The sequence below is a fragment of the Phasianus colchicus genome, chromosome 9 (assembly GCF_987193195.1).
Source record: "Phasianus colchicus chromosome 9, bPhaCol1.hap1.1, whole genome shotgun sequence".
In the NCBI taxonomy this organism is placed as follows: Eukaryota; Metazoa; Chordata; class Aves; order Galliformes; family Phasianidae; genus Phasianus; species Phasianus colchicus.
In genome coordinates this window covers 26732755-26756118 of record NC_143444.1, presented here as the reverse complement: position 1 = coordinate 26756118, position 23364 = coordinate 26732755, and the positions used below count along the sequence as shown (strand labels likewise).

Genomic DNA, 23364 nt, shown 5'->3' with positions numbered 1-23364 from the left:
CTGTATAGAAATCACAACAAACATTTCAGAAAAAAAGTCAGACCATCTGACAAATCTTCCAGGTTAAAAGTCAAGCAGTTAATATGCAATAATTCAATAAATAAAATCACATCTCTAGAATTACTGATGGAAGATTAGCTCAGAGGGAATTGTATCAATGGGAATAAACAGTGAATATTGCTCCCAAAGAGAGAGGACTATAACATGACTAACAGTTTAAGATCTTCCTTTATAATTGGCCCGTGCAGTGTTACTTTAATAGCAGAGCAGACTACAGACAGCATATATTCAGCTTTCTTTCCTGTTCATCAGTCATGTACACAGAGCTGTACCTGTACTATTTGGTGTTGGAGTCTGATTTCCAAGCGCCGCTACTACGGGTCCCACTGGTAAAGATGAGGGTCGCTGCTCTGACTTGCACAGCTGAGGTTCTAGGATATATTTTAAGACATTAAATACAAAAGTCACATTTACTTATGAGAATTGTGCTTTTTCAGTGGAGATTCCACATTATATCATTGTATTAAAAAAAAAAAACTTTGTCTAGACAAATCTCCCAGAGAAACATACTTCTGCCACTGTCAATTAAATTTTAAATTTCCAAGGTTGTCATTAGTTAGCTAAAAAGTGCTTCTTTTCCAAAAAAATATACTTTTATTTACTCTAGGAAAGAACACCAGAAGTATAAGCTGGTAACTCAGGACAAGTGTAACACGTAGGCTTATCCACAGAACTAGAGGCAGTGTTATGTGATGGCTGAGGAAGCTCCAGGCTTCCTGCTCTTTTCCCTTGCTCTGCACCACCAGGTGCAGTGAGCACCTGTACTGCATACACGTAGCACAGAAACAATCCACCCTTATGCAGCCCTTCCATCTGGAGTGCAGTTGCATCCAGCTTGCTTATGAGTATTTCTGGAGAGCTTCTCTTCCGTACCTGGAGGTATAACAGTGTGGGAAGGCATTGCACTGATCACTGGCTGTTCCAAAGGACTGGGCTGATACACTGCATCGACAGGGTTTATAGTACTCTGAGATAAAAGAAACAAAAGCACATTTTTTTTCCTCAATTAAAAAAAAACAACAACAGCATAGATAATAAGAACACTATGAGCACAAGAAATACTTAAAGGCAAGGCAGCAAATTCCTGAGAGAGAAAGTGAAACACGAATTGACAGTTGAGGACACAAGAAATACTTTCAAAATAGTAATACTTTGATTCCTTACAAAAATTTTTAAATATTGAACTGAATTTTCTATGGGTTTTACTTGTCCTATGAAGAATTCATACTTCATGTTCTAGCTGCTGGTACCCATGAATACATACTGCATCCAATGCATGGAAAGCTGGACACAAATCAACCAGAATTAGGACAGGTAATCTCTATTTTCAAGAGACTTCTTTTTTCTTTCCAGAAATTAACCTCATCAGCCAAACTTAACCCATACATTCAATCAGGAATCACTGGCACATTTACAGCCACGAAGTGCCACTTCATTGCCAAAATTCTTTTGAATGCAAGCTGACAGTTCTCAGCAAAGAACATCTCAACCTTGTTAAGAACACAGGCACTTTGGAAGCAAAGCACCACTTTGAATCATCACTCACAGAAGTCACCGGTTTCATTATGAGTTTTTGGCTTTTATACCAGAAAAGCCTCCTGGAAACATATATTGCAGTGATCTTTAAATTCAAACAGGCATGATTTTGCCTTGCTTCACTGATCTGTTATCATCTAAGCACTGTTTCTCATACATGTTTACATGTAACAACCTGAATTTGTATATTATTCTGGCTTGTTACTTGGTGCGAGGCATGTAAGACCCTTTTCAATACATCCTGAAATTAGAGAACACTGATCTATGTCAAAACTGAAAATCTTTTGTTGCCTGCTTACTAGGAGATCTTGCTACTGTACTTAAACCAAAAGCTATCGAGCAAAGGAAGCAACACAGTACTTTCTCTTCTCAAACTTCCTACAAAAGGAAGACTCCATTCTTGCCTCTTCTCTGGCTATCTTCCTGAACCTTATTTCATATTAAAACAAAGGGATGTGATCTAGCAGAGGGTAGTCAGAGTTGGGGTAGTATGGTTAGCTTGTGGTTGGACTTGATGATCTTTAAGGTCTTTTCCAACTTGAGCAATTCTATCATTCTATTGCTCTCTGGTTACCTTAAACAAAAATTCCTAGTTAGAGAAAAAAAATATAAAATCACCAAGTTTCTGTTGGTGTCATTAACTAGTATGCAAATAAACAATCCAGTGCATATACTGTTACTCCACTGCATTCCAACACAAAGACAGCCTCCCTTAGACATAATCTTAATGTCCTAATGTGCATCTATGCATGCAATAAAGGCAGCTCCCTGTCCCACAAACATCACATTTCAAAATCATCATCCTGTTTTCAGAGCTGAGAGACTTTAGAATAAAGATAGTTCCATGATACACAAGACTCTGTCTCCCTTAGGTTTTAGGGAAACCAGTAACGTGATACAGAAATACAGAACACTGCTGTGATAAAGTAACAAAGAACTTCATCTTTTGACTTTGTTTGCAGGGTTGTAACTGTATTCTTAAATAATTCTTCACTATGCAGCATGAACTGGAGGTATTCTGGGAGATATTTTGGGCTATGCCTTCATGGTTTAGAAAGAAATGAAGGAAGACCTGAACATAGCATACTGATTTTAACAACAGGGTAAAAAAAATCCAAGCATGTTGGAGCAGCCAAACTGTCATTCCAGCATGGCAACAAGATCAAACTGAAATCCTGACCTCTACCCAAGACAATACTGACTTCAGGAGTACCAAAATTCCAGCCTTCACAACATCCTGTTGCATCATTTAATATACTTTTTCAGCATAAGCCAGAGCACAGACAGCAAGAAAGTAGAAAATCAAATTTAGACTCTGTTAAGGTGCAGTACCTGTATTAAAATTTCCAAGCTGTAGATCTGCTGTCCGCATCACCTCTACCACAGGACACTGCCACAGGGCAGGGCTGCATACTCTCTTTTCCAGTGCCTACTCTATTACACTAAGGTCTGAACTATGTCACACACAGGGGAACTGCTTATGTTACTTGCAACAAGCATGAGGCCAAAACCTCTATGTGCATCTGTATTCCAAAGTTCATGACAGAAAACTGTACCAGCAAAGCTGTATACAAAGGAAAGACAAGCAAGGCTTTGGAATTACTGTCAACTGTAACAAAAACAAATTTTAATTTTTAGAGTCATGTTTTACTCAAACCAATTTCATATTAAAAGTACCTGAAATGTACTTCAGTGACAAAAAAGAGAACAAAGAAAGAGAAGTGACTTAAACCAAAGAGGACAGAAGTTGCATTAAAAATGCAGAAGTTATATTAAAGAAGGAACACTGCTTAAACAGACAGAATACAACTGTGTTGAATGAGCAGCATTGCAGAAAAGACAAGCTACTGGAAGCACACATGGATAGCTGATCTATTTTATACATGGAGATATTTCAGATGGAACACAGAACTATTTATATACCAGTGATTTCCCTTTCATCTGCTCACATGGCAGACTTTTCTATGTGCTCAGTCATAACAATGCCATTTAAAACACTCAGTATAAAACTGGCACTGTATTTTCTAACGGCAAGGCTGTGAGCCAATCTCAGAAGTTAACGACTCAATGGGAATTTCAGTAAGGTGCTTGAAGCAGTAAATTAGAGAAAGGAAGAACAACATTGCAAAATGAGTGGAAAGTCAGGTCTCTGTTCACATGTTCTGCAGAAGGGAGATAAGGATTAGATTTAAACTTACTATAAGTCCATCTGCGTGCTTCTCCTCATTATTTTGGTCCTTAAGGAAAAAATGTTAAGAGTATCAACAAATCAGTCTTGTATGACGTAGCAGTTTTGTGTTATGTGAGACCTCTAACAGCAGGCTTCTCCTAGGAACCTTTACATTTTCCGCCATAAGATGTTAGTGTTCCTCACCATGGGGTACAGTAACCAAACTTGGAGAGAACTCCATACATCATCACCACACTCTGTACGTAAGTGTTTTACGAGGATCTTTCAAACAAGTTCAATAAGCTTTAAAAATATCCCTTCTACCCTGCAGGACACAGTCACATTTCACAATGCAGGTTCTTCCCAACTAGCTAAGAGTCCCCAAACCAAGATCTGCAGCACTGGTGAGTCCCTGAAAACTGAAAGCTGAAGTTCTCCATTTCTGAAGAACAGCAATTAGCACAGAGCAAGTTTTCAAAAGCATGTTTTGCTTTTGAAAGGCAATAGTACTTTCATAGATTAAATGTTCTGAACCTTTTCATATCTACTGGACTTAAACCTTAATAACATTTACAGTCTAGTGTGGCTTATTTCTGCTTAGAAACATTATGAGAAGGAGCAAGCAGTGCATGGAATAAACTGTCATCAGAGGAAATTAAACTACTAACAGTTAAGTTCATATCAATCTATAGCTAGCACAGGTTTAACACTGTACCAGCACCAGTATTAAATTTCACTGCACACCAGGTGAAATTTCTTCACTTCTGCTGTAAGTTCCCATTAGCCAGTATCTTTCTGTCAACTTTAAGACTTCTCTACGGATTATTCTCTAGATTTCCAGTTAAAGTTGCAAAGAGGATCAAAAGGAAAAAAAGCTGTAAATAGCATGAACAAATAGAGGTAGCACATACTTACGTCTCAATACTTTGTACACCCTTCCTTAGCTTAAACACTTGGCAAAAGGCTGCTCAGATTTCACATCAGCTAGCTGACCTTTCCTAAGCAGGACTGTCCATAATAAAAAACAATACTAAAGGCAAGGAGTTCCAGTGGGTTGTAAACTTACAAACAAGGAAGGAAAAATATCAATTTTTCCCCCCCTCCAAACAAACGAAGTTTCCCCATCTGGTTACCTTCACTAACTCCTAGGATATAAAACACAAAGAAGCTGCTTTCATACTGATGCTTGCCATCCTATCTTCACAGCACAGCATCAGCTACGCAGAGTGCAACTGAGGTGGGCAGGCAGAAGTGACCAGAAATGGTGAAGGCAAAGATATGAAACTAAACATCTGAACTATAAGAATTACTACATGAAACATGTCCTACATATTTCTGTCAGTTCATCAGATCACTGGCAGACCACTATGTACATTTAGTATCAGTAAAGTTGGGCAACTCCAGTTATCATACACAGCCAGGGGTGAACCCAAGCCAATGCTGCTCTCCTCCCACTCAGTTTGGCTTAATTGCTTTTTCTAAGTCAAGAATATTACAACACATACAAAGTACTTACTGCATTATTTTCAGAGTGCCCTGGGTTACAAGAGGCACAATTATGCCCTGCATCCCCCAGCAACTTTAACAAAAATTTAACTGCCCATTCCTAAAGTAGGCTGCCAATGTGTGAAACAGCTTCATGCACAGTAAGAATTAGGTTTCCTCAACGCACCATCAAATAGCAATTGGTTGTATGATGGAAATAGAGATGTTCTGGGATGGAAACGTAGTAACAACTTTCAAGATATGCAAAAAAATGAGAATTTTGAAGTCTGTCTCCTAATGAGAAAGGATCTGTAGCAGTAAAAAGGGCAGGCATGATGGGGAGAGGGGAAGAGGGTATGTGTTAACATAGTGATTTAATTTCAGCAGTGTAAGTCAGCAGCCATATCTGCCTTACAGCTTTGGGAGCAAATCTTCCAGATTCTTAGAAGGTTATATGCTGGAGAACAGAAAGCTATCAGACACAGAACACTGTTACACGCTTAGAACTTCACAGACATGGAACTAACAGAACAGAGAGAAAAAGAAACCAACCAGATGAAAACACACAAAAATCATTGGCAGATTTTTAATTACCAACAGTTGTAAGAAATCAAAATACCAACACAGGTGAGGATGAGAGGGAAAAGGATGGGACAGAAAGGCCATGTCAGCAACAGATACATTTGTCTAAGAGAGAGAAAGGTAGGAGATGGAAGTGATAAAACAGAAGGGAAAAATTACTGCTCTGAAAGATTTTTAGATATGATTATTCCTTAGTAAAAGAACCAAAATTTAAACACCAGTCATTTTACAGTGATTAATATTAATTGCTAGTACTGAAGGAAGGACTTCAAAGTGATTCAGTGTTACATAAATCAAGAATTTTAGTATTTTTCTGGGATCCAGATACCTACCTTGATGCTTATATGACAGCTAGAGCCACAAAGCACTGAATCTCATCAAAAAATGACTATAACTGTCACTACAAGTTCAATTCTGTCTGTTCTTGGCAAACTATTGAACCAGCTTCAAAATGATATACTTAGCATCAGTGCAAGATAAACAATCACATTTGTCCTTAGCCCACTAAACTTACCCAAAGCACATAGAAGAAATGGGATTTCATCTTCAATGGGAAAAAGACTGGAACTCTGCTCTTTCAAATTTACCACTAATTGCACAGTAGAACATTCAAATAAATAAATAATGAAGTAAGAAATACTTCATGGGAATTAAACCTCTATGTAAATAACAACTACTACACACATTTATGTAGAAGTAACAAAAAATGAGCAAGTCATTTGTTACACAGGGTTTCTCCAACAGCTACCTTAACACAGCAAGTCAGATACATCTGTGTAAGACAGCAACCCTATTCAGTCTATCTACAGTTGACTCCTCCAAATCCCTGAAGAAGGGCACGTTATCTACCAGTTTCATTATGCTAAAACACTTCAAATATATTCAGTGCTAAATAATAGCAAAATATTAGGTACTGTCAAGCCTCTTTTTGCTGTCACTACTGTGAAAGGTTCAGATAGCATCACTGTACATTAAACTAAACTGTTCTCACTCTACATTAACGTGCATTAATGTGGCACAAAACTGCTTCTATGTACTCTACTATTTGTAAAGACCTTTTTTGTATGAACTCGTTAGCTAATGCACTTTTCCTTCAGAGCTTTACCACCTTTTTAGGCTACTGATGTGAAATCTAAATTTCACAAGATATGCAGTGATCTTTTAAGTAACAACTTCTGCCCCCAAAGCAACCTGATTCTGAAGGTTTCAAATACCCTGATTTTCACTAGCCTCAAAATTATGTAAAATGCATCTGTATCTGTAGTGAAGATAAGCAACAGTATCTTAATTGAAAGCCATGGAAAAAGGAAGTTTGGATGACAAAAATTATGCATACACTTATTTCTAAATAAATTAGTATGTGTTCTAATTGTCTTAAATTCTTTTGCTTTGAAAACCACTGTCCACCTTCACTTTGCTTCTGGTGTATAAATCAGCATCTTAAGTAACATATCCTAAACACAGCATCACCTGACCAAAAAAATCTGAATCTCACTAGGTACACAAAAGTAACAAAAGTACAGTGAAAAGTGTACCTGCATTGCCCATATTGCATTCTCAAATAAAACAGCCTATTTCAAGATCTTCCACCGTGGTCATCAATTTCAGATCTATAAAAACCTTGTCAAACCAGTTTAGATTATTAACGTCATCATTTTCCCTTTCCCTATTCCTGCTAGTCACACTCTTAAATGAAACAAGAAGAACAGTTAGTTTTGTTAAGCTTAGATTCTACTCTTCTTATATTAGCTGAAATTCTGACCTACTCTGAAAACTCTGCAAGTTCATCTCAAAAGGAAAAAAAAAAAAGACCTCTGTCATCAACACAACTATTAATAGGAACAGACCAAATTGGCTGCTCTGGAACTCAGTGTGTCAGAAACTTCATTAAAACACATTAGTACAAATCAACTTAGAACATTTTTTGGATTCACATTCTGGAATGTGTAGAGTACATTCACATTTCAAATTCTCAGAAGATAAAATGTTCTCACAGATTAATGCCATGTAATAAAATCAAAATAAGTTACAGTACTTACTTTAGCAATCTGTAGCAAGACAATGCAGTGTTTTATTGATTCTACCATGCTCTAAGAAAATAAGAAAAAACAAAAAACCTTATATCAGCATCATGTACTTTCCATGGTTGCACAGAATATTAATGGAAATATTTGTCAAAACCTAAATAGACACTTCCGTAGAAGCCCTACTTTCCCTCCCCTCATCCACCCCTTTATTCTGTATTTCTTTTGCCAAGGACAGAGGCATAGCAGCAGGAAACTGAAGCTTCCAAAAGCCACACAAAGGACAGCATTCCAAGGAGAAATGGAAGTCAGCTTCTAACTTTCACAGAAATGCGAGCAGGAAAATTCTGAGCAAAAGGTTGGATCTAATGCATTTAGCAGTACTACTTCTTTAGTTTTGATGAGAGGGATCCCTCACTTACATACTTGACAAGTTCTCCCTGTAAGATGAAGTTAAGGGGGAAGGGAAAAAGAAAAAAGTAATAAAAGTAATTAGTGGGAAGGTAACAGATGTTCCGCAGAAGATGAGACAGTGCAAGTTCTGATACTTTATACAAATAAAGCACAATAAAAGAACAGCAGAATACCAAAGAAAAAGCTGAACATGTGAGGGAGAAGCAACAGTAATGACATAAGAAGGAGCACTAGAAAACATTAAAAATCAGCATATAAAGAGATCCAGGATGACAAAACATGTTAAAAGAGAAAATTTTCGAAAGAGCAAGAAAATTTGCCGCCTTAAGAGAGTTGGCTGATGTGCTTCTACACCATGTCGCCTGAAAACCAAGGGCCCTGTAGGGAATTATCTTGGGCCATGCTGGGCACAGCTAACAGGACTGAGCTACAGCCATTATCCACCACAACATCCTGGGGAAAGCAGAAAAGGTCTGGCCTAGCTCATATTTTAGCACTAATAAGCAGACTCCTGCAGAGCTGTCTGAACTTGTACCACACTTCAGTACAAGACAAACTTGGGTATTTAGGAGCAAATTCCAGCAAAGGACTGGAATGATAGGAAAGATGATTAAGGAAAGCTGGGATTGTATAACCTGAAGAGAAGGATGTTCAAGGGAGACCTTATCAATGGGTTTAAGCATCTGATAAAAGAGGGAAGGCAGGAAGACAGCATATTTTTTGCACTGGTATCCAGTGACAGAACAGCAAGCAATAGCCACAAACCAAATAAAGGAAGACCCAAGGGGATTCAGTCCTGGGCAACCTGCTCTAACTGACCCTGCTCTGAGCATGGGGCAGGACTGCAGACCTTCAAAGTCTCTTTCAAACTCAGCTATTCTATGATTTTACAATTCTAAGATGCTAGACTTAAATCTGAAAGCAGAACCAGAACCAGGCTGCCCTTTTGACATTACACCACTGGATCTAATACAGATTTCCAGAAACCAGAGCACCCACTGAGACAGTGCTCTGCAGGAATTAGCCTTGGTCTGATATGAGAGCTGCTACTAAAGATTGAAATCCAGTTGGGCCCCAAGCTGACCCTGTACTGTGCTCCTTGAAATCCACACTGGAGTGAGATTTTTCCATTATCCAGGGTAATCCACTAAGCACTACTTAGGTGAGGACAGCAGTGGAAGATTAACAGGCAAATCAGTGCTCTGAGAGAATGCACAAGCATTCAAGAAATAGAAAAAATCCTATAGAAGACTCAGCATAGAAGACAAGGTGGGGAAGAAGACTGGAAAAATATAACATTCAACTGGAGAGGAAAACACTGATTTAATCAGAACTCAGAGAAAATTAATTCAAGGCAAAGTGGTAATTTTCCACAATTGTTACAGGACATCCCTATGATTTACCAGACATGAAGAAATACTGATAAAGGACTGGAAGAGGCCAGGACCAGACTCAAGTCTAAAAACATAGATCCAGAAATAAGACATAATCTTAGCATTCACTACAAAGTAAGCATCTGAAAAACTGAGATGAAGGGATGGAACAAGCAAGACAAAACAACAGAATGTTCTTGGAGCACAGAATCCACACTCCCCACTGTAGGCAATGACATCTCATTCAAAGTTTTAACAGATAGGGAGAAGCAAGCTATCCATGTTAGTAAAGTTAAGCAGTCCCTTTTGTGTGACTCTGAAGAGCACATCTGTGATAAGTTGTTTGTTTGTTTTTAAAAAGATGTTTATACTGGAAAAATTGTGGATTTATCAAATGGTAAAGATAACCTGGTTATGTTTTTTTTTTATGTTATGTTTTTTTTTTCCTACTACTCAAAAAACTTTTGGTAAGGTTGAAATATGAGCAAACAAGAGAGAGAGACAGGTCATCAACATGTTCTGTGTGGAATGAGTGATATAAAAGGTTATTTTATTCTGTTTCTGAACATTAAGTTTGAAATTCCATCACCCTAAATGAAAAACGGAAAACAAAAACAACCTTCCATTTTTCAGTAATGAAGTTCAGAATTTTTCAAAAGAAAATCTATGCAGTAGTTAAAAAATTGAAATAACTTACACTGGTGGTTTCTTTCAGACTTTCAATTTTCTGTAAAAGAAAAATTTCAACAGTGTGGTTAAAGAAAGAACTTCCAGCATGTAGTTTGACCTAAATACTGTACAAACATTGTATTTAATCTTAAGCACATGAAGGGCATGAAAAAAAAAAAAAAGCAATCAACAGAAAAGAAAATTATTTCTACATAAAGACAAAATTTTCATCTTGTAATTGAAAAGACTGACCTCAAGCTGCTAATTAAAACCTGAAGCTGTCACAAGCTTAGAAATTTCTAAGCAGTGACATTACACATATCTACCCATTGAAGTCTGTGCTTCACCTCTGCCACCACTAACAGCAACAAAGATGAAATGCAGTATGATGATTCACTCCAACTACACTACTCTAATGCAGTGTACTGAAAGCAGTGCATTCCAACAACCAGTGTTACTTGAAATTAAGCTTTGTACAAGTGTAACAAGCAAACATAGGTAAACTCAGTTTTAAAAAGAAAAATCATGGAAAAATAACAGTGCACACCTATTCTTGCTTTTTCTAAACAGACAGTTCATGCACCTGGAAATCTGCCCTCTTATCTGGAAACACTGGTTCACAAGTGTTTCCTGTGTGGAATTGCACACCAGGCATGCAAAATGCATCTGCATGCCTTCTTACAGATAAGCATGACCTATCGAAGAAGCACGTGCATCCTGTTGATGTCCCTGTGTCTATCTGCTGAAGGCAAAATTATCCAATTGGACTCAGCACTGATCTTCTCTACATTCAATTACAAGACCTCTTTGTTTTGATTAATATGAATGTCTGACATGACTTGAATCACCTTCTGTATGACTCTTCAGTAATCAAAGCGTGTGAAGGAACATTTTTCCCCACACAGCACTGCAAACTACATTCTACACCATAAGAGAGCAACATGCCTGTTTGTTCCTGTAGATTCACAGTCTTAGTTCACGTGGACAAAAATGTGGTGATGGTTTCCCAGCAAATGCCCAGGGAAAGTCTTTCAGTTTTACTATTCTGTACACTATTCATAAGGATGCTATACATTTCCTTCCATCTCTGTCTTGGCAAGAGGCGGCCAAATAGTGCCACAGGAATAACTGAGCCACAGCCACATAGGAAACTGCCTGTCAGGGATGCTGCATTACATTTACTTCTGCTGCAAACACAAAATACACCAACAGTTAAGAATTCCTATGTTGTTTTTCCTATCTCTATTACACTTCCAGTCCAAACTTCATGAACATGTACTGAAATCATTTGAAATATGATGACAGCACTTCAAAGTTTTGAGTCTTTCAGCACCAAAATACACGCACCCAAACACAAAGTTTTCATCAGCTGAAAGACAAAAAACTGCAATGAATCACTCAGCCTCAAGGCTTCATAGCCAACTGCAGGCAGCCATCAGCAGTTCTTATTATTCTTTATCTACTTTTTCCAAGAAGTTATAACAATATTTACACGCCAGAAAAATCAGTATCATATTCCCTTTGCATATAACTGTTGAAATCTGTTAAATCTGAAAGTGATGACAGGTCATGTGATGCAATTTGCTCACAGTGTTCTCCCAACCCGTCTGCAATCTTTCAAACAACAGTTGAATTCAGACATGGCTATTCTTGCACGTAGGTGCAGACAAAGCTAGCACACCTGAGGTTGCACAGAAGATTTTGGATGGGATAAAACCCAGGTCACCTGGTTACCAAGGCCTAGCCACAAATTATGCAATCATAACTTTTTTTTTTGAAATGAAGTTTTTGTGAGGAGGTCAGCCTAAGCAGAAACATCCTGCTTTAATCCATTTGTTTTCTTCCACATTTGTGCCCCATGGCTACGCTGCAAGAACAAAGCATGGGGAAATGGAATACTGTCTTCTATATCTATGTCTGTACATATACACAGGCATTGGAACTTGATAATCTTTGAAGTCCCTTCCAATCTAAGCTATTCTATGATGATCCCAAAAAGCCAGACAGATCCAGTCCTTGTGAAGACCCTTCTAAAGAACAAGTACAGATATGAGAGTCTCTGGACTTTCATTAGCTAAATTAAACAAGAAGTATGTTGAAGATGAAAACCATTAGACAATAAATATAAAGCCAAATATCATACTAATTTATCATAATTTTCTCTCTTCAAGATCCCTATTCCCTGAATATCAATTAAGAAGAAATTTTACTGTTTCCTTGGTTTTAGGTATTAAACATTTTCAAATGAAACATTGATACTCTGCAGAAACGTGTTAACTTCTCTGTGTCTCTTGGAAAGTGACTCTTCCAAATTCTTCAATTTAATTTGCAGAATGTAGCCACATGCTATAACTAATCTAATCAAGTTGCAGGCTTCCACTGAAACTACTCCACATAGCTGCTTTTTCCACCTCCTTGATATCTGATTTTTTAATTATTATTTTTTTCTTCTTAAATGAAACCACTGATGAATCAACAGAAAGCTAATCTTATTTCACCAACCAAAATTTTTGCCTCATTCAATAATAATGTGGCTACAGAAAGTCAGATCAGTTTGTCTGGCAAAAAGAAGTGACCAATTCATGGCTGGAATCAGTGAAGTGCAATTTAAATCCCCATGTTCAGCCTTAGATTTACTTCACCAAACCTACTTGCTACAAAAAACAGCTTGATCAGGCTACACCTCCTCCACAATATTTCTCAGTCTTCACATCAAGTCTGAATATTCTTCCAACTTCCACAAATTACCGTGGCTGAGGAGAAAATATCCAGGAAACCTTGAAGCACCTCAGAACACCCATCCCCTAACCTATAGCCTATAAAGACAAAGTATGTCCAGTGTTTTGTCCGATGCTCTTGCAAAAATAATCACTCAAGTTTTAAACGCCTGGCCATAAACAGCTGCAGAAAACAGCACTTAGCTATTTGGGAAACACGTAACATGCAACTAATCACCAAATCTCACTTCCCCAGATGAAAAGATTATGGGCTAGATGGCTGTACCCTGCAGTTCAGACTCAGTCCAGAGCTTGAAAGCTGAACCGTATTTACATAAACAAGAAAACTGCTAAATACAGCATTAAAAAGCCTCTTAGCTGCTTCAGTCCAGGAAGAGACACAATCAAAAAAAGTATTTTGTCAGATCTTTTTCATTTTTAATAGAGAATAAATGGTATCTGCAGTAATAACAACACTTAAAGATTTGAAAACTGAGGAAGCTGACCTCTTCTAAATAAGCTTCTTCCCTTCTCTACAAAGTCTATCTGTCTGCTCCATGAATACCTTGAAGAGATGAAGAAAGAAATCAGCACAACGTGCAGAAAGTCTCTAGGGATTATAAGTACTGTCACAGCAGGGAAGGAAAAAAAAAAAAAATACTGCCTGATCTGCAAAGTAGCACCTGAACAGAGGTCAGCATTGAAGGAGAATTCTTCCCCAGCAGTAAGTATGGGAGGAAAAAAAGAGTGTCTTTAGATCTTGCTCTTTTGGTCAGCTGTCTACAGATTAAGCACACTTACACAATCACCTAAGGTAAATGAAGGCTTCCAACCCATAGCATTACTGGTCACGGAAACAGAAACAAATGAAGGTTGAATATGGGAAACATGTGATTCTTGGTGTTTATATTTTCAGAATAGGTTTGCTATTCCTACAAACACATCTGTTCAATGCTCATCTTTGTTAAAAAAAAAAATTGCAAATTTAAGTTATAATGCTGTGAAGTTGGTGGCAGTAATCACTGGAGTAGTAATCATTTCCTACAGACTGAAATCTTTTCAATGCCATAAGTATGGCACCCAGTACTACTAAAAAATTCAATTCACCATTTACTCACAACACAAGTTACATTGCTATGTTACTCCAATTGCTTGTAGTGATTTAGACAACTTGAAGAATAGGAAAATAATATATTTAAATATCTATCATCTACCGATGCACAAAACTATCAGATCAAGCAAAATAAGCAATATTTAAGACAAAAAGTACTTGCTTTTCTCTGTTCATCATCTTTGCAGTTCTGGAGTTTTTCATCAAAGAGCTAAAAGCAAGAGAAATATTAAAAGGGTTTTTTTTTTGCTATGTAACAGCCAAAAAATGACTGAAAATTCTGAATTAAGCACATTTAATAAGCACTTGAGTTTTTATATAAGTTATATAAACAGAAGTTAACACTTAATACCTCAAACTATCACTCTCTTATTTTGCAAAGATCTTTGCAGCATACGGAGTGCTTACCAAAAAAGCCTAAATCCTTATCAACACTTCCAGGTACCTTCTTAATTCAGGTATGTGATTTAAATCATTTAAGACTTGCAAGCACTTCTTTTACAAAGACAGAATGATTTCACAGCTTTATCACTGCATTTATTTATTTTATAAAGAGTGGAATACAAGATGCAGGCAAATAAAGCAGAGCAAATTCTTACTGAAAAGTTTGAATACGTATTTAAAACAGGATGAGCTGAAACATTTTAAAATTGCTTTTGACAGTACACTAAGGTGCACATACAAATAACCATTAAGCTGTTGAAAGGGAAAAAAGAAGTGATTAAGGGTAATGCTCAAAAGTTCATCATATCCATCCTTGCTCAGACAAAAGGCTGCATTTTTGACCAGGTGAATTAGAGCTCTTCTCTCAGTTGCCTAAGAAGTAGTTACTTACGTGATCCCCTTTCCCTTGAGGGCTCATTTCTGCTTCTAAAGCAGACTTTAGTTGTGATCTCTGGACATCCTTAAATTTGCTTTTATTTCCTAATTAATTCCTACATTTCCCCCTCTCTGCTGGCGTGAAAAAGTAATTAAAAGGAGTTAGGTTTAAATACCTTCTTTCAGTGAGACATGCTCCTCCCATATTCTCCTGCAAGATGGCCTTGGAACACAAATTAAAGCTAACTCCTGAATGAAACCTCTGCAGATTAGCTTCAGATTTTGCTTGCATCTCTTTTCCCATTTCCATTCCTGTCGCTGCACTCTCCCCCATATCCTCCCTGTCCTGCAACTGAATTTTGCTGAATACTCCATGTACAGTACTTGTCCATTATATCAGGGGAAAAAAGTCCAAACCAGCAGAACTGAAGCAATCTTATGAGCAATTTTAACCTGCTGAGTCATGGGAAAGGGAGTCCTAACCAACAGCAAATACTTTTTCTCAACAAGGTGAGTACTGAGAGACGTGATCATATCGCTCCTCATCTTCCCCCCCAACTCCTAAAATACATAAACTAAGCAGAAAAAACCTGTATTGGTCCACAACTTTTGACACAATGTTTTCACTCAAGGACAAAACAAAAAACAGATTATCACTACTGCAACAAAGTTTGAAACTCAGCTGCAACTGTAGTTGCATTGTTGTGTATTACTTGATAAAACTCTAAAATGCCACAAGTAAGACAATGATTTGTTTTGAAATTAAACTTAACTAATCTCTGACATTTCCAAGAAGTCAGGCATACAAAAAGATGTTACAGCATTCCAAATCTTCCTTATAAGTTGAAGTTACTCTGATTTTCTGGCTTTAACAATCTCAAGATCTACTCTAGGAGAAACAGAGAATGTCACTGAGCTTCTTCAGCTTTTAGCCTATTATAACTTTTAAATTTTCTTAGTCCTGGGGAAAAAAAAAAGTTATTTCCTACAAGAGCAAGAAATACAATTCTAATATCAGCAGGCTTCACATACAGGAAAGGGACTGCTTTCTCCAGCACACACATTTCAGCTCAGCCAGATGAACTCTTTGCTTCCCACAATTATTAGAACACGCAAAGCATAAAACGTCATTCCCTCTGCTGAGCTTCCTTTCAGACAGACTTTGAAACCCCCACAGTGCAATAAATACACCAGTTTGTTAACCTACCTTCAGTTGGTCTATCAAGATCTGTAAGTAAGCATCAGCCTCAGTAAGTTTCTTATCAAAATCATGAACACTGGGAACAAACCCTGAATCCACACCCTAGACAGGAGAAGAAAAAAAAAAAATTGAAAATGTAATTAGATGGTTTTTATGGGGAAAAAAATTAACAGCAATATGGTTTTGACTGCCAACTGGCTGCTAAATGTTGCCTTGCATGCACTGTATAAACACAGGCACACAGCTGAACACATTCATCTTCCATTTGCAGCTATATCAGTAACAGCAAATTGCTGCACATTTTCAGTGTGGGTATAATGGTAACATGGCACAGCATTTCATTACATTTAATTGCAAAAAAAAATAATCCTTAAATAACACTAATTAAAGCTCCTTCAGAAAGTATGAAGGAGAATTCAGTTTTTTTCCCCTGAAGAATGCCTTGTGATTCCATGTTCTCACATTTCAGTTAAGGAGGACAAAACCAGACTCAAGTGCATGATTGCACTTTTCACACCTGAAACCACTTTTGCCAATTACAGTGCAGCTGAACTCAGTGCTTCCCAGTGAAGGACTGAACAAATGAATGCTAAAGCAATTCTTATACACAGGCTTACCTTCATACTGCAAAAATTTGCACTTCTTCCTCCTGTCTCCCTAGTTCTTTACAGCTACAGTAATTTGCATTCTTTTCCTACATTTGATTTGTTACATTTCATTGCATAAACTCCAACATGGACAAAACATTGCAATGAAAATGACTGCTTGCAAATTTATCTTCCTTCATAATGTAAAATTCAAAGCATGTATTTCTCAATTCAATTTTTCAATTCAAAACAAAAACACCCAGTGTAACAGGTTCACAAAACCCACTAATGGGAAAGTCCACCCAACAAAAAATTTTTGACACTCCCTCTAACTAGAGAAGTTAAAACATACAGAAACTAAGGCTAAAATTAGATGAAACTGCTATTCCATTTCCTTGTTGAAGAAGGGAGGAAGCAACCAGCGCCATCATTTCAGCAGTCTACCATGCTCAGCTAAAAAATTATGGGGATAAGGTTTCATATCAAAATTGCATTAACTGTAAAGAAAAATTTCTGCTGAAGATATGCAGTAATACAGTTTACAGTGCAAATTATCTGTATGCCGCATTAAAATGAAGGGTTTTATTTATCAGTTTAAGATTATTAACATGCAACAATCTAGTATTTATAGCAATGGCTTAAAGGGAAAATGTCATTCCTAAATTTCTTCCTCCCAACACTAAAGGAAAACCCAACTAAACATGAAGTGCTTCAGCTGAACGGACATCAAATATCAAGTGAAAACTGTAACCTACTGTTAGACAGTTAAAACTTCAAACTTCAGTCAACACAAAGAAAATCATAAAAGCCAAGTGCACTGGATGCCAAGCTGACCCTGCATTGAAGTGAAATGTAAAAGTAATTGAAAAAATAGCACGGGATAGTGAAATGCAATTTCACGTACAAGCTTCCTCTTGATCTGTATAAAGGCTGTTTAGATGAAATCTGATAACCTACTGAGCAAATTTACTAGCCTATGTTATAGGAGATTAGGTTCATAATTTTAAGTCCTCACGTGGTTTAAAATCAGAAACCAGGAGACAAGTTACAAAAATATCAAGATTAACAACAGTATGGAAAAATGCCTTGCATAAACAGCAAAAAAAAATTAATCAGTACTTGTAACTCACCAGTGATTTGGAGACAGCAGGCATACAAAGAGCAGGCATAAATGACATCCTTATTTCTTTGCTACGTGGTCACCCCACCTCCCATCTTTTCCTTCCCCTGCCATGTAGGAAATCAGGCTTCAAAAGAAATGGGTGAGCACACTCACCTGAATGGCATTTAACTGCTCATTAAATTGGGAAACTGCATATCTGAAGTAGCAATCACTTTTTTTTTTTTTTTTTTATGAGAAACTTGTATTATATAGTGCTCACCTACTCATAAACTGACAAAAGAGCTGCTTGCAGAGACAGCAGAACCCCCGCCCTCTTGAGGGCAGAGTTCAGAACTCCAGGTTTGACTCTGGCCAAGTTTATCTAGCCTAGGAGCTGGTCCTGCAGGAGAAGGGGCTTGGACCAGGCTCTCTTCCAACTGAAGTTATGCTATAAGTATCTTCAAATCACAGAGAAGAATAGGAACTCAGGCTGTTCAGCTCTTCAAAAATATAGATTCCTAATATCAGGACCGATCCAAAGTAATATGGGCTTTTATTTCCACTGAATAACTAGAGTTAGCCATAAGTATACTTCATTTCCCTCAAATAAAGGCTACTCTGACAGTTATGTTACCAGATCAAATGGCTGCAGAAGCGAGTAGTTAATAAAACTTCTAGTCTGCCTGCCTGCCACCTCCCATAACAATACATTTGGTATTTCACTCCTCCCACAGGAAATCCCACATTTAATAAACAGGTTTTAGAAAAAAAATAAAATAGCATTTTTTCTTATTTTCCCATCTCTTCTCCGTTTTCTGAGATTTCCTCTTCTGGACATACCAAAACTTTAAAGACTAGGCTGTACAGGGCATGTGCCAATGCTCACATCTGTGGCAGTTCAGCAACGCTGACCCTGCCAAGGGGGGCTCTCAGATGTGAGCTGCAAGATGCCCAGAAAGGGGTGAGCAGACAGGACAGCCATCCTAAGAAAGAGTTTGCACACCAAACTGAGATTGAGTAAGGAAATCCCATGCTAGGAGTCCTGCAGAATGCAGTCCTTTCAAAGGTATCCATCCTCTTTGGAAGGGATAAATCTGAGGGCAAGAGCAAAATATAAAACAATTAAAATATACATAGCATAAACCTCATTTTCCTTACAACACTGCTAGCACTAAAGAATTTGATACGTTGTTCCCCTGTCCTTCAGAAGTTGTGCACACCACTCATGTATTTCTATTCAAAACTTGTCCATGCCAAGAAGTAATTCCAGCCTAATTTCAACCAGTTCTTTCAAATAGGATGGGATGAAAAAAATTCATAACTCTCAGAAGAAGCCTAACAGAAAAAACCTAATGTATTTCTCAAATAGGAGCCTCTGTAGAAAATGAGCTGCATGAAAGCAGAGAAGCAAGGGAAAAGATAGAGCAAACAGTGAAGATGAAGACTTGATGAGGGTTGTTCTTGTACAACAGCTTTCCTGGGGGAGGAAAAGAGAAAGCTGTCCAGAGCAGGATGCATCTTTTCTTTCTAAAAACTTTTGCTATAACCTTTATCTAATTAGGCTTCCAAGTCTAGCAAACAATTTTGTGAGTCAGTTTAGAGGACTAAGTGTTCTGAGTTCACTACAGCACCTCATCAGAAACACATGCCCTGCCTACAGTGTTTGACTTTGTGAAGGACATTGCCTGCAACAACTACTGATAGAAAACTGGAAAAAGGACACAATAAGTAGTGAGCCACTAAGCAATGGTATCTTCTGGTCTTTTTCTTGCAGTTGTGGCATCCACTTTTTTTTTCCTCTGCTAGATTTTCAAGCTCTATTAAAAGCTCAGAATATACCTGTCTCAATAAGAAAGTTTTATTCTATCTACTATTCTTGTTTATTTATGAACTTCTTAAGGCTGCAAACATCTTGGATAACAGGAGGCTAAGGGAACTGCTACTAGCAACACATTTTCCCAAACACTTTATCAGCAACAACTCGGTTCTCCTGTTGTTTATTCCCACCCTTTCTCTGCTCTTTCTTTTGAGTCAGCACAAACATTTGCCTTCCCACATAGTCAACACAATATGCAAACTGATCCGAGTTGAAACTAAGCTAGAAAACAGAGGGTTGCAGGAAAGTAATTTGAATTTTGGTCAGTTTTGACTGCAGCTCCCAGTGCAGCTCTTCTCACTGTGCTCTCTCTTCCCTTTTGCTTGAGCAAGCAAGACAGGACTCCTTCCAGCAGCAGCACCGGCAAATACTGGTGAAGCCATGGCATAGCTCCTAATATTTAAGCCACTGTTATCACCCTTCTCATCAACCCTCACAGATCCACTTCTTAGAACATACTTTTCTTACCCTATTTGCTACTTATGAGGTAAATATCTTGGTGTAATCATGGAGGTATCAAGCAATCAGGAGAACTTTTAAAGTTCCATTCTCTGTAGTTTACCCAGTCACTACAGTTCCTTTGTCACTCCAGCGTTCACTGGCAAATCGGTAGAAGCTGGAACAGCCTGGGGCTTTACCTCAAGGATTTTCCTAAATTTGGGTATGAAGGCCTTCCTAGCTTGCGAGTATTTTGGTACTCTCTAAATGTGGATTATTTCTGTTGTTATCTGGCTTTTACATGAACAGTCAGACATTTACCAGATGCTTTAGCAGCACTACAATGGCAAAGGGGAAAAGTACCTCTCAAGGTGTGTGTTTTAAGGCAAGAGTGAGCTAACCTTAAGGAAGGTTTGAGCTAATGGGAGAAGAAAAAAAAAAAAAAAAAAGGCCCATCCCTCCAGCTCAGGGTGGGCACTATGGACAGCATCCTAACACTACCAAAGCACTACCAGAATAAATGCAGACACAATCAGCCTTTTATAATGCTTAAATTTATTCACTTCTTTTCTTAAATTCTCTTCCTGGACTTTTAAACACAGCTCCTGGTGTTTTTGTTGTTGTTGTTTTTGTTTCTTCACAGTAGATAGATATTTTAACAGTGTCCCTGCACTTTTCAAATCAAAAAAGAACGAACCATGTTATCATGGTACCGAGACTCATGAGCTATCTTCAAGTAGTTTTAATATAGGAGAACTCTAGAACCAAGAAGCACCTGCAGCACTACATTGCCACTTGGAAGACTGAAGAGCGGGACCTTTGTACTGAACAAAAAGACCTGAAGCACTTCCTTCTTGAATGGAACCAGTGGTTGTTATCAATTCTGGTGAGGAACAAAAATCTGAAACAAGTTATCATCCCCCTCCTACTGCCCAGACAAAGAAGGAAACCAAGCCACAACCTGTCTTCACCTCAGATGCACTCTTCCCCTGATCGCTTGTGGGTGTGAAGCAACCGATGTGCTGCCACTGCACAGCCGTGACAGGGTGATGGTCAGTGCAGGATCTGCGAGCGGTATGGGAAAAGCACAGGGGGATTCCAACACTATCACACCATCTGCTGTGGTCTTTTCAATAGACAAAGGCTGTACCCCAAAAACTGAGAGTAACTTACTTTTAATATAAGAACATACAAAGAAAGCAAGGAAAACAACAGATTTCAGCTTCAAAATTGAGACAAAAAGAAATTACAAGTGTATATGAAATGATTCCTTCCCATTTTTGTTCCATTTGGTACCATATTACTGTCATCCCTCTGGATAGCAAACGTCACTGTGTTCATTTCTATGTATTTATGACTCAGTTCTTCCCAGTTCCTTGACCGTTGCTCATTCTCACAAGTTTTTTCAAGTGTTTCGAAACCATTCTAAAGCCTGAAGAACAACACAGGACACCGAGGCCAAATGAAGCCTGCAAGCTTACACCAGAGCGAGGAGCACCCAGGCAGCGCTGCAGCTCTGCACCTCACACCACTTCCCTGCGCTTCGCCGACCAGCTTCGCACACAGACTGCCTCCTCTCAGCAAACTGCCCCATGCCTAGCAGGCATCTGCTTCATGCTAAAAATGAACTGAACCAGAGTTAAAGACTCGCTTTCTGTACTTGAACGCTCCAGACCAAGCAGGGTTCTTCACAAGGTACTGGAAGCTGCATGAAAATTTGATGAAGGAATGAAGAGAGGTATATAACTGGGGGCAAAAATAGATGGACTTCTTGTAACTACGCGCACAGTGGAGAGATCCACTTTTCCGCCCGTGCCACCTAAAAAAACACCTTTACAGAAAACCCTCTCTGTAACGGCACTCTGAGCCCCATAACTGTGGAGCCAACCCCTCCTCGAACAATTCATTTGTCTTTATCGTCCGAATAAGAGAAAGTAAAAGAATCGGGGAAGCCCACCGGCGTTCGGGTGGAGAACCCGGACACGACCGTAGAACACGGGCGCTGCCCTCGGGGCGGAGTCGGCTTCCAGTGAGGAAGGACTCGGCCCCGGCGGCCCCCGGCATCCTCTCCGCACGGCCCCGCTCCCCGCCCGTACTCACACCGGCCATCCCTCGGCGCGCAGCGGTCACACGAGCGGCGCGGAGCGGCGGGGCTGGCGCGGCGCCCGGCCCGACAGCGCCGCCTCCGGAGGGGCGGGAAAACAACTCCGCGTGGCGCGGCCCCGGCCCCGCCGTCCGCATGACGGGAACAGCGGCCGCGGGTTGGCTGCCCGCCCGCCGGGAGCCGCCCCGCCCCGCGGGGAATGGCGGGTGTCGCGGCGCGGGCGGGGCTGCAGCGGGGATTCGTCCCGTGTCGGCTTCTATAGCCGGCATGTCGGAAAAGGTTCTTGAAAACGAGCGGCGAACGCAGTACTGTGGCCCGTGACGTCCTGCTCTCAGTGCTGAATTTATTTCAGAGGCTGAAGACGTTTCTTACTAGTCACAGATTTTATTTACTCCCTCAAATTATTACTAGGTAAAGTAATAATTTAGTTGTTTGTGGTCTGTTAAATAATACGAAAAGATTCTTTAGGCAAAAAAAAAAAAACCCAAAACGTTGCCAACCACTTTTTAGCAGGAAATTAAAGTAAACTGACTGAGAAAACACAAGTGGGATCAATTCAGGCTTGCTCTAATTCTTCAATTTGAGTAAATGTCACATAAATCAGTCTTTATAAGCTCCTTCCCTTTCATGTGACATTAAGGATTTTATTATGTTTATACAATGACAGCCTTTAAGACAATTCTCCCACTGTACTCAAAACATTCTAAACCTTTATTCAGTACAAACAGCAAATACCTCCTTTGTATTTCTACACTGTCATCAGACAAACCAGGTATGAGAAAATCCCTCCCTGACCTCTGGGTTTCTGAGGGATTACTGAGGCTCACAGACGTGCTCTAGTGTAGGACAGTGCTGAGAAACCACCCTCTGCTCACCATCCATTCTCAAAACCAGAGACTTACCAACATCCAGCTAGTACAGTGGATTCAAAGTGCCATTCTTGTTATTCATACAGAGGTTCAATGTTACTGCTCTAATTTCAAAATGAGATGGCACACAAACATACATCAGTCTTCCAGACATCTCATTCTGCTTAACTCAGAAAGGACCAACTCTCAGTTTAAAAAAAAACAAACAAAAAGAACTAAGTGTGTGA

General features: G+C 38.9%; 1 protein-coding gene across 7 annotated transcripts in view; it reads right to left on the bottom strand.

Moving 5' to 3' along the window:
* Positions 1-23364, bottom strand: part of OSBPL9 (oxysterol binding protein like 9) — a 55004-nt gene that overhangs the window by 6978 nt on the left and 24662 nt on the right. For 2 of the 7 annotated variants that reach the window (XM_031602338.2, XM_031602345.2), the window contains 7 exons: positions 16168-16263; positions 14305-14352; positions 10342-10371; positions 7873-7923; positions 3795-3833; positions 934-1027; positions 333-431 (listed from right to left, as the gene is read on the bottom strand). In XM_031602338.2, coding sequence (XP_031458198.1) covers positions 333-431; positions 934-1027; positions 3795-3833; positions 7873-7923; positions 10342-10371; positions 14305-14352; positions 16168-16263 — 457 coding nt within the window. Of the gene's footprint in view, positions 1-332; positions 432-933; positions 1028-3794; positions 3834-7872; positions 7924-10341; positions 10372-14300; positions 14353-14976; positions 15110-16167; positions 16264-17878; positions 19156-22264; positions 22374-23364 lie in introns of those variants that run through there. The other 5 variants (XM_031602355.2, XM_031602371.2, XM_031602378.2 and 2 more) reach the window with 5 other exon arrangements.